General features: G+C 51.9%; 1 protein-coding gene across 1 annotated transcript in view; it reads right to left on the reverse strand.

Moving 5' to 3' along the window:
• Positions 1 to 3,125: 3,125 nt before the first annotated feature.
• SNTG2 (syntrophin gamma 2) overlaps positions 3,126 to 12,409 on the reverse strand; it is a 200,176-nt gene continuing 190,892 nt past the window's right edge. Inside the window, exon 18 of the mRNA XM_087863901.1 lies at positions 3,126 to 3,371. Within this exon, the coding sequence (XP_087720027.1) occupies positions 3,231 to 3,371 (141 nt within the window). The 3' untranslated portion in view covers positions 3,126 to 3,230. The remainder of the gene's footprint in view (positions 3,372 to 12,409) is intronic.

A 12,409-nucleotide genomic window follows, 5' to 3' on the forward strand; every position in this document is an offset into this window, starting at 1 on the left:
TTACGAGGCTCACAAGGATCCAAGGGGAGAGTACACTATCCTCCATCCATCTTCGGTAGGTTTTATCCCCCTTAAGGCAACGTGCAGAGCAGTTCAATGAACTTTTCTTCAGGGTGAGTTTTCCTTTTTAAAATTTGAAATTTGAAAAAAAGGATAAAAAACTCATTTTTGTTTGAATTTTAAAAATTTGTTAATGTCTATTTCAAAGATAAATCTACAAACTAAGGTCTCACTTTTTTAAGTGTGATGTTCTTTTTAAAGAATTCCTTTGTCAACATGTTCGCAAAGACATTTTAAAATTTTCTATTTGAACTCTGACCCCAAAAAGGGCCAATATGGCGTGTTAACAGAAGAAACTGAGTGAAGTAAAAGTCGTTTCCTTGACATACTGTCGGTAAGTCTGTAACAGCAGAAGATTCATGATCTGTGTCTAAATATCAATAGCAGATCAGCTCAGCCCAAAGTCCAGCCCAAAAGAAAAACAGGAAGTACAACAGAAAAGCCCAGAGTCATATTTCATACAAAGCATCTTCTATGATGAGGCGATGATCTGTCTGGAACCAGTATGTCCGTGTCCTTCTGAAACATGGAGCGGGGCCGCAGTCCACACCCCATGCGCACCGACCCAGCGAGGGCCTGCCCGCTTCCTTCGTGCATGCACACTGACCCTGCGCTCCGTCCAGCCGTGGGCGCTCAGCTGTGCCACAAAAGGCTTCCGGCTCCTCATTGCCCGGCACCCACTGATCCTTCCAGGAACATTTGTCGAATGAAGGAATCCAGTGCGTTCACCTCGAACTTCCAGCTTTTGCTCGTAGAGGCCCCCACTGAGCCTGGCGTGGGTCTCCTCCTTTACAGAGTGGGCTCCTGAGGGACGTAGTGTCGTCTAAAACACACACTGTGTTCACCCCAGGGCTGTAGCCCATTGAGAGCTTCACAGAGTTTTTACCGGGCATTTCTGCCAACTGTTTCTGTGTTCGGCTCAGCCGTGCATTTCCTGCGAGGCTTGTGCCCCTGTCCCCCGATGGTCAGCCTGCAGAGCTGGGGCTTGTCCAGTCTGGTGCTAGGACACGCTGGAAAACGCCTCTCTGACACGAAGACCTCGCAGGCCCATGGTACTCACAACTGTCAGGGACGTTCACACAAACAGAAAGTGCTTTTGTCAGTGGCTTCACACTGGCTGTCAGCACGGTTATAGTTTATAATGTGTGTGTGTGGATTCGTGCAGGAGCCAGGAGGCCCATGGTTTCCAGGGCAAGGGCGGGCAGAGCGTGGCGGGCCCTGGGTTGAACGCATCCTGCCTTGCGGGGTTCATGGAGCGCTCCCTCCACCGCCCCAGCTGGTGCTCAGGATGAGGGGGTCAGGGCTGCTCCTCTCCGTACCCAGAAAACACGCTGGCAAATTCTCTCAAGCCTTGCTTGTTACGGAGTCAGAACTGGAGCGGGGCTCCCCCCTGCGTGCCCTCTGCAGCATCCGAGAGCACGATGGCCATGTCCTACAGCGGTGTCCAGGGGCGCACGCGGCGAGCACTGCATGTCGAGACACTGTGTGATTACACCTGAAACTAATGGTTTCCCCTGCCCTTGACAAGTCCTGCTTCCAAACTGGGGCGATGATTAAGTGTCATTTTAACCCCCCCCCAGTCTGCATGGGGGCTTGAGGAGTGCCGCCCGACCTATGGGGGCGGGACAGGTGCAGCAGGAACGCAAAGGGAAGAACAAGGGGTATGTGGCCTCCGTTCATTCCACACAAGAAGACTGTTGCTGTTGTTGAATTTTAAAAAAGTTGTGCATCTTTTCAAAAAATTGTATGCTTATACAAATGTAAACTTTAGCATCAAATCTTGCTGGGAAAACAGTATTCTTTTCATTATGATCCAGCAAAGGTACACTTTTAAAATCTACAGTTTTCATGAAAATAAACAAAACAAAATCTTCATAGTTTCTTCACTCTTCAGTGCAGAAGAATACCTCCTATTTTTGAGTGAGTTTAGGCTCTCTGGCGCAGGGGACCAAACTGAGAACCCATTAAATCTGGAGCTCAGGAAGAGGCGCAGCAGGAAGGGGGACAGACCTGTGTCTGGGTGTAAAGTCTGCTCCCGCTGCTGCTGATACTGACATTGACGGGAGGTGTGCATCAAAGCAGAAGCACAGACATCGACGGAGAAAACCATTGCCTGATGCTCCCTGAGCACCATTCTTTTGGAGTATTATCTAAAATCCACTTTAAATACTCTGCGGAGGCTCGTCTTCCACAGAAGCCACTACAATGCACACAGGAATTCTGTCTGTAACACACACAGCACAGGTGTTACAGATAGATATCTTCTAAATATTATTACGTGTCTGACGTGATTATAAATACTCGATACATTACAAACCCAAACAGTGCTCCTTCCCCCACACGGACCGAAAGGGGTGGGTGGGCTGCAGGGAGCCAGAAGTCATCGCTAAAGCCGCCCCTGGAGGGATGCCAGGCGGTCGGCGCCGTGTACCTGCTTTCCTGCAGGAACCAGCTACCTGTTCTCCCGAACCGTACAATCTGACGGTTACGTGCTTCCTGTCCTCGCAGACTTGAGACCCGAGGATGTGATCTAGGACCACAGTCCGTCTCCGTCAAAGAAGGTTCAGGAGGCCGTGAGTTGCTTTTAATGACAAAAATAGAAAGAGGAACTTCTTAGAAGTAGTAAACAGTACAAAAAACAAGGAAACTGCAATAAAGGCATTATTTCACATATTAGGAACGTAATTTAAATTAGCACTTAAATGACGTGTTAATTATACAATAGTTTATAAAAACAGTAAAATTAAAGAATTGAAATTAATTTTCTTTCTGACGTATTTTTCCCACTCATTTCTCAAATTAACACCTTTACTCAGCCCCTCCTTGAGAAAAAGGGGAAGTTAACCCAAATGCAGATGAGACCCTTCCCTTCTGGAGGAGAATCAAAGCAGTGGGCTCTCAGGATTCTCTAGGACATATTCTGTGGAAACGTCTGGCTGTTTGCTACGTGGGAAGTGGACGCGTGGTGCGGCGCGTGCTTTCGCACGACTGGGAGACCCCGGATGAACGGCAGCTCCGCCCACGCAGTGCCCTGGCCCGTCAGGTCTAAGAAGGATGACCGTCTCTGCAAACTAGTGACGTATTTTATTGGTATCACAACTATAGGCTTGTTATAAAATCACACAGAATTGCAATATTTGCAGGAAAAAGTCATTTCTTAAGAAAATAATTTAACGTTCGGCGTTGAATGGAAAGACTTTCCTTGCAATGCTCTGGCTGTCCAGAAACGCGGGGTCCACAGAGGCCACCTTTGCCGCTAGGAAGGCGTGAACGCAGTGCAGGACGGCCGTCAGGTCCGGGAATTCGAGTTCCTGCAAGAAAAAATACAATGAAATGCTGCGAATCTTAGAAAAGCACATCATAAAACGTTCAACAGATTCTCTGCTGCTTGAGCTTCAGGAAGTCCCTCGGGTACAAATCCGCATGCAACAAGGAAGGTTTAAGGTGGGAGGCAGAGTCCTGCGATCAACACGACCACGGACACTCTGACAGGCTAGCCTGGCTGTCTTCTCACAGAGGTAAGGCTCCTGCCTTCTATTTGGCGTCCTGACTCCATCTGTGCGGGGTCGGAGGTCACATGACCTCAGTCCTGCTCTACTGACACCAGCCGGTCGGCGCCCAAGTGACACTGTGACGTGGATCTCAGCCCAGCAGAGCTCCTGGTGTTTAGGATGTAGCAGGACTGACCCTTGTGCTTGAGTCCTGTGTGTGCCATGCATGTGCACGGGTGTGTGTGTGCGGCCATCCTGACAAGCAGAGTGCATGGGCCACAGGGACGTGGGAGGGACTGTGGTTCAACCTCAGGCTGTCACCAGGGCAAGAACAGAAATAAGAAATGACGCTCAAGGGGGCACATTTCCTTCAGAGACAGTGGTGCCCCCATCACGTAAGAAAATACAAGTAGAAACACTCCAACTCCTGGATCCACCTGCATTTCGAAGATCCCGGATGCATCTGAAACCAGTGGGAGCCACCGACGGTCCTCCCTGTCCCTGCAAACTCACCCATGACGCACCTGCAAGCAGGTCGGCGTGGACCCACAGCTGACACAGAAGCGAGCAAACTCCGTTAGGGTGCTAGGGGTCGTCAGTGTCCTGACATTTCTGATGGTGAACTGTGAGTCCTCTCCGGCTGCCACCCCGCTCTACCCGTGGGTTACAAGCTTCAAACATCTTATTCTGTTTTTTCTCTTCTACTTTGGCATAATAAAATTCCAAAATGACGAAAACATCAAAATTCCTTTTAAGAGAACTTTTACCTAATTGACACCTTAACTAAATTTTGTCAAAACTGTCCCGTGCTCTGACGTGTTGCGGGAGTATCAGAAGGAGCTACATGGTCGCAAGGACAGCAAGCTGGCTTGTCTACTCCCAGATGTGCTCCTCTTCCCACCTGTGAAGGCATGATCTCTGATACTTTAATTTAGGGGCAGGACCTCTGGGCCACAATGGAGCAGTCGCCCCCCCCCCCCCCCAACGTACGGACAGCCTTCCCCGACACCCGTCTCAGCTTTTCCGAGCTGCTTCACCTTGAGATTCAAGATCTGCATCTCAAAAACGACTTCACACTTCCCTTAAATGTGACGTCCACCTCGGTCCCCTCCTGGGACGGTGTATGTGCGTGTGCCTTCCTTCTGGAAGCTGCTCCTTTTGTGGGATGGGGACAGGATGCAGGTAGGCAGCCAGCATCCTAGGGAGGCTGACATGGACCCTGGGAGAGGGGGCAGGGTCTCTATGCTAGTGTGTCCAGGTTTGGGAACGGCAGCTCTGCTAGTGCACGGGAGCATCTGCAAGAAGGTGTATTCAGCACAGAGGGACACCTGCTCACGGAGGGGCAGACGAGGGACCCTATGTGACTGCATGACCCCCGCCCCTGTGCTCTGAGCCACCCTGACCCCAGGTACAGGAACCACAGGAGTCCCTTTACCGCACTCCACTTTGAATTAAGTTCCTCCTTTGCGTGTGAGTGAATCTTAACCTTGACATCTATAGGACTGATTGATTATTGGTGACCGATCAAGAGTCAAAACGAGGGTCAAAATGTTCAAGAAGTTGAGGTGCGTTGTCCTGTCACACGGTTACTGCAGAATCCCCTTACCCAGCGGCCCTCCCATCCCCGGCGGGATCCAGGAGCTGCCAAACCTCAACACCAGCTGACCCCCTAGTTATGCCCACACCCTGAGACTTGCCTCTAACCCTTCAGTCATGGCGACTTATTCCTGGAGGAGAGGAAAGCCCAGTTACCCTCTAGAAGGAGCACAAGGTTCTTGCAATTTTCATACATACCTAATTCAATTTATGTGTTTCCAAGTCATAGTCACTGAACTTCTGGACATTTTGAAAAAAAAGCCACAGTGTCCACGTCATTTATGCATCAGGGTCTCGCAAACCAGAAATAGCTTCTCAAGTTCCCCACAGACTCACCAACACGAACACCTTGGCACCACAATGAGGAGCCAAACGCCACCTGACGTCCATGCCTTCTGACGCCACGTGTTGAGGCCACACACAAAATCTCACAAAGTGTCAGTGGAACACAGCTGGACCTCAGTCAACGGCACTGAAATCCAGGAACCAATTTAGAGCCTCGGTTCTGTCTTTCCCAGACCCTGAGTGAGGCACCCTGTGAATAACTCACACAACACGGTCGATTCAGGCCGAGACCAAGGGGTCTGTGGCGCAGCTGGCCTCCCAGCCACATGTCACCACCAAGGCTCTCCGGACAACAGGTCGGCAGCTAGGCCCGGGTGATGGCGGACGGTGACACCCGCCAGCCTGAGCGTCCGTGCTGAGTTCTCAACGCACGCCCACCAGGTAGCGACATGGACAGCTCCCCACGCAGGGTGAGAAGTGACATGGGAAAGTGATGGAATCCACAGAACAGCGCTTCGCCGAACCGTCCGATGGTGACGGGCACCGTGAAGTAGGAGTTCTCTGTTCAAGGTCCGGAGACAGATTAAAGAAGGCAGGGGTTACTGGGGGCTTCGCGTGTCTCTACTGAGTCAATAGCCCTGTCTCTCTCTGAGTGTGATGCCGGCGGCTTTGTCCCTCAAACTAGTTTGACTCTGTGAAGACAGGGCGTCTATGAATGGATAAAGGACATGTGGTCTATCCGTACAGGGGGGCGCCATCCCGCCTTACGAAGGAAGAGATCCCGCAGGGATGAGCATTGAGGACGCTGTGCTGGGTGGAGCGAGCGAGTCACAGGAGGACACATCGTGCACGATCCCCGCCACGAAGCAGTGAGATTCACGGGCACAGAGACAGGAGGGAGTGCGCCCCCACACGCCGTCTCCCCCACAACCACACCTGCAACAGCGCTTGGGGCTTAAGGGATCCTGAAGGCACACCCGCGTCTGGAAGAAGGAAGCTTTACCCGGCAGCGGCAGCGCCCGATCTTCTCCCCGCTCTGTGTCCACTCAAAACCCGCAGCTTCACACGTATTCTCTTCTCATGCATCATCCAGTCAATCCCATTTACAGCCCACAGCTCCAGAGGGCTGAGGGCCAGAGAGCCAGCCGCAAGCGCCTGGAGACAGGCACACCTGCCTTCTGCCCCGGGTCTGCCCGCTGCCCCTCACGCCTGGCCCCTTTCTTTCCTCTGCAGCATGTCTGTCCTAATGACCTAGATTTTTATAAAACATTTTTAAATATTTCTTGGTGGCCGCAATAATGGCTTGGAATACGAGTCACAGCTTGTATGATTATCAACTTTTGAGTGTTTGAAGACGTAGAACTTTTCTGTAATGAAGTAAAACTTTTAGGAGGCCGTAAGGATCTATACTGGGCTCCTCAGAACATGACCAATGAGGTCACTGGGTCTTGAGAAAACATTTCTTCTTCCTCAGTCCTCGCTCCGGGTCTGCGGCGTCGATCACAAGAGCGACACTTCCCATCAGCGCACTGGCGTTGAAATCCCCCGTGTGTCCTCAATCAATCTTCTCCGCTAGAAATCACATCTCTATCCACAGCCCATCTTGGTGCACAGACTGCCTGGCATTTGTCAGAAGTGTCTGAGCTGACGGACACCCTTTCTGACGCATGGCGGCCAGCCGCAGGCGCTGGTTTCCTAACCGCTCCCCAGGGGACTGGGCAGGTGTGGGAGCCATGGAGGGAGCATGAACCAGGGACACAAGTACCCGCCCCCAGGGACAAAGACCAGGACCTGCGTGAAGGACAGGACTGCAGGGTGGTGACAGCCGGCAGGAGGGACAGTGACAGACACCACAGAGCTCTTGGTGAGCGGTCACCGGGCAGAGCGTGGGAAAACCAAGATCCCAAATGCCCCAGAAGGGCAGGTTACGGCTGGAAAAAGGGAGTCTCCCTGAGGCCGTGCTTCCCCAGGATGGGACAATCCAGCCTGTCCGCCGTGAGGTCAGACGGAGACCTGTTCAAAGTGCCTTCCTGACACCCCTGGCTTGATGCCCAATCCTGCATGGAGTTTACCAGGCCGCCCGCACCCTCTTTGTCCAGGGCAGGTCATTTGCTTGGCTTCTGACCCGATTTCCTTGAAGAAAGCATCTGTCCGTGACCTCTGCCATGTCCTCTGGGGCTCTCCTGACGCTGCCGCTTCAGGCCGTAAAACCTCCTCACTCGTTCTCTGGCCCACGTTTAAACCACCTTTTCCCCTTCAGCAAATGATGCAGTTATAACGTCATAAATCTTATTTATACAGAAGCTCAGCGGTATTTCCTCGCCAGGATGTTAAAAAGTCCGACTTCCCCAAACAGCTCCATCACTTCTGCCTGCGTCCTCTCCCCAGAGACACAGATCTTAAAGCCGAGCGCCTGTTGGTCCAGGGCCTTCTGTACAAAGTGCAGGCTCGGACCACGGCGGCCGGAAAGACTCGTGCCACGGGGAGGCTGCCAGGGCGCAAGGGGCGCCCAGGCCTTTTCGCTGCTCTGGTACACATTTTACCTGGAAGGTTCCACGTTCTGACAAAGATATATAACTCCCACACTGAGACGTCAGCAAAGTGAATTTCCTAAAGAGAGAGGGAAGAGTTTCCCTCATTTTGAAATCTGTATTAAAAATCCAACACAGACATAAATGTATCAGAATACCAGAGAAAACACACCCCCATTGTTTGGGGGTCACCAGTAACTAATGAACACGTGTAAGCCAGACATCGCCTCACGTCCACCTCGGACTGGCAGGTGGATGCGACTGCCTGGCAAGGCGTCCCCCACGGGCCTGGCGCGTCTGCCCTCCCGCCTGAGAAAATGCTGCCTCATGGTCACTTCCGTCTTTCTCTGCCAACGTCCATCATGCTTCTCCGTGAGAAAAATCTTCAGCCCCCACTCAAGTCCACGCAGCAGGAAGGACCGCGAGCGGGCACTTCAGGACGCCGTCTCTGCCAGTGATCCCACCTTTCTCTCGGTCACCAAGCCCAGGTACAAGGCCGTGGACAGGGAGGAAACAGCTGGTGAGGAGGAGAGGGGTCCGAGCAGGGAGCTTCGTCTGGGATGCCCAACAGACAGAGCACCGCCGCCTGCCCTGCGTTCACTCATTAACCCCCACTCGCTCCTGCAGAAGCTTGTGAAACAAGGTTTCCACCAAAGCTCAGCGGTAACCGGCACCAGGCCGGTTCTCAGCAGGATGGCCATGGATTGTGAGTGGGGCCCCGCCCTGTGTCCTGCCCGTTAGCTGCATGTTCCCCAGCTGGCCCATCACTCCCTCCTTCCCAGGCTTGTCCATCTGGACACGAACACAACCAGCTGTGTGTAAACCGTTCGCACAGCCTCGTGGGCTCAGTCAGGAATGGGGGTCCCCAGGGCACCGCCGCACCGAGCCATGGTGAACCACCCACTTGGTTGTCCAGCAGCAAGAAAAGGGATACGTTGGATTCATCAAAATTAAAAACTTCTGGCTGTCAGGGAGCATTTTCAAGGGAATAAAAATGAAGACAACCTACAGACCGGAAGAAAATATTTGCAAATTGTATTTCTGATAGGGAGTCAACACCCAGAACATATAGAGGGGGAACTTTTTCCACTGAACCACAAAGAGACAAACAACCCTGTTAAAAAGTGGGAAAGGACCTGAATCGAGCATTCTCCAGAGAAGATACACAAATGGCCAATAACCACATGAAAACATGCTACACACCATTAGTCACCAGGGAAATCCACGTAAAAACCAAATGAGATACCACCTCGCACTCACGAGCATGGCTGGAATCTTGAACGAGAGGAAAATAACCAATCGACGGGGATGGTAGGAATGGGAACGCTCACATTGCGGGGGGGAAGCCAGGCGGACAGCCCAGGACCCCGCAGTGCCACTTCTGGGGGCATGCCCTGGATGGCTGAGCAGACACCAGGGTGCCAGTGCCCATGGCAGCCAGAAGGTAGAGCCACCCACATGCTTGGGGACAGGTGAGAGCCTAGTACGGCCTGGCGGGTCCAAGGATAGAGACCTGTGCAGCCCGAACAGAGTGACGTGGGACAAGTGTAGCCACACGGATGGAGCCCGGACAGCGAGCGTAGAACCCACTTGTACGTGGTGCCCAGGACAAACACGTCCACGGAGTCAGGAAGTGGACCCACTTGTACGTGGTGCCCGGACAAACACATCCAGAGACGGAAAGTGGGTTCATTTCTACGTGGTACCTGGACAAACACGTCCACAGAGACGGAAAGTGGATTCATTTCTACGTGGTGCCCGGACAAACACGTCCACAGAGACGGAAAGTGGATTCATTTATATGTGGTACCAGGACAAACACATCCACAGAGACGGAAAGTGGATTCATATCTACGTGGTACCCAGACAAAAACATCCACGGAGACGGAAAGTGGATTCATTTCTACGTGGTACCCGGACAAACACGTCCAGAGACGGAGAGTGGATTCATATCTCCGTGGTGCCCGGACAAACACGTCCACAGAGACGGAAAGTGGATTCATATCTCCATGGTGCCCGGACAAACACGTCCAGAGACGGAGAGTGGATTTATATCTCCATGGTGCCCGGACAAACACGTCCACGGAGACAGAAAGTGGGTTCGTATCTATGTGGTGCCCGGACAAACACATCCAGAGATGGACAGTGGATTCATATCTACGTGGTGCCCGGACAAACACGTCCACAGAGATGGAAAGTGGATTCATTTCTACGTGGTACCCAGACAAACATGTCCACAGAGATGGAAAGTGGATTCATATCTATGTGGTACCCGGACAAACACGTCCACAGAGACGGAAAGTGGATTCATATCTCCGTGGTGCCCGGAAAAACACGTCCACGGAGACGGAAAGTGGATTCATATCTACATGGTGCCCGGACAAATACACGAGACGGAAAGTGGATTCATATCTCCGTGGTGCCTGGACAAACACGTCCACGGAGACGGAAAGTGGATTCATTATCTCCGTGGTGCCCGGACAAACACGTCCACGGAGACAGAAAGTGGGTTCATATCTCCATGGTGCCTGGAGAAACACATCCAGATACGGAAAGTGGATTCATATCTCCATGGTGCCCGGACAAACACGTCCACAGAGACGGAAAGTGGATTCATATCTACGTGGTACCCGGACAAACACGTCCACGGAGACGGAAAGTGGATTCATATCTCCGTGGTGCCCGGACAAACACGTCCACGGAGACGGAAAGTGGATTCATTTCTACGTGGTACCCGGACAAACACGTCCACAGAGACGGAAAGTGGATTCATATCTCCATGGTGCCCGGACAAACACGTCCACGGAGACGGAAAGTGGATTCATATCTCCATGGTGCCCGGACAAACACGTCCACAGAGACGGAAAATGGATTCATATCTATGTGGTGCCCGGACAAACATGTCCAAGGAGACAGGAAGGGAACTCAGGGCTGGGGGGAAGGAGGATGTGAAGGGGTGGGGACAGCGGTGCGGGTGGCTACACAGTGATGCCAGTGTCCTTAATGCCACCGAGCTCTGCACTTAAAAGTAGCTAAAATGGAAATTTGGTGCTGTATATATTTTATGACAATTTTTAAACATGAAGGAAAGAAACACAAGGTTGTCATGTCTGAGGCCAGCCTGGTCACACATACCCTTCATTCCCCTGTACAGAAGCTGGGGGGTGCGGACATCCTGTGAAGCGCCCTGGCCTCAGTTTCCCCAACTGTGCTGCTGTGATGAGATCCCGCATCCAAAGGGAGAGTGGCAGGGAGAAGGGGAGGCTGTCTGACTGCAGTCACAGTGATAAATGTCCTGCATTTTCACAAAAAAACCCTGATGGCTATTACTGCCACTCCTATTTTTCTCTTGCTAAGTTTCGGTCAAAGGAAGCATATTTACATCTATTTCCTTACCAACATCTTTGAATTGAAATATGTTTAATTACAAAATCAATATTATTTCAATGTCCAGAACATAGAGCCTAACAGAGATGGTCTATTAAAAAAAATAGAAAAAACAGTCATGAGAATATGATTTAGCCAATAGGGTGATACAACTATGACCATAGTTACCAGGAAGAAAAATAAAACCAACTTACTCCCCAAGGTCCCCCCACAGCAAGCATGCCGGCTGCATCTCCAGTTCACAGGCTCAAACACACACCAGGGGCAGCTCCCTGTGGCAGCCTTCACCGCACCCGCCCAAAATCCTCCCCTCAAAATAGTCTGCAAAATAGAATCACAGCGAGCAGAAACTCCTGAAGTCCTGGGATGGCGGGTTATTGAATCTCCTCTGACAGAAACTGAGCACATCTGACACGGCTTCTGAATGTCCCATAAAGACCAAAGTGTGTCTCCACATGCGTCTGCATTTTCTGTAACTCTTCTGGGAAAATCAAGTTCACCCACAGGACCTGAGGCTCATTTTCAGCTCGTCTGAAAGCTGAGTGGTTAAACATCAGGTAAGTAAGACATTTTTCCTGAAGGACCCGGCACACATGGACCTCGGCCCCCCGAGAGGCCACTGTTTTAAAGCGCTAACTTTCTTTCCCACCTGTGAATGCCCAAGACCAGTCTCCTGAGCCAACAGCACTAACTCATGTCTCCAAGCCCATGACAGCCGGAGTGCTGAGGCCTGACGTCTGCTGGAGGAGCCGCAGGGCAGGCGCGAGGCTCAGAGAATCAGCAGGTGCACAGGGAGCCCACTCTATTAAGTGTGCTTGAAAACAACGTGTACAAGGGGCGCCCGGCTGGCTCGGTCAGTGGAGCATGTGACTCTCGATCTCGGGGTCGTGAGTTCAAGCCCCATGTTGGGTGTAGAAAAAGAACGTGCAAATCAACAACGCTTTCCAAGGAACAGCTAACTGCGGGGAGCATCTGCTGAACGTGGGCCACACGGACAGCACACGGATGGACCAGGCTTCCCAACGCCAGGAGCCCACGTTTGGTGTTGCTACAGCCATC

The sequence above is a fragment of the Ursus americanus genome, chromosome 7 (assembly GCF_024610735.1).
Source record: "Ursus americanus isolate L20-20 chromosome 7, mUrsAme1.1.p, whole genome shotgun sequence".
Taxonomy (NCBI): domain Eukaryota; kingdom Metazoa; phylum Chordata; class Mammalia; order Carnivora; family Ursidae; genus Ursus; species Ursus americanus.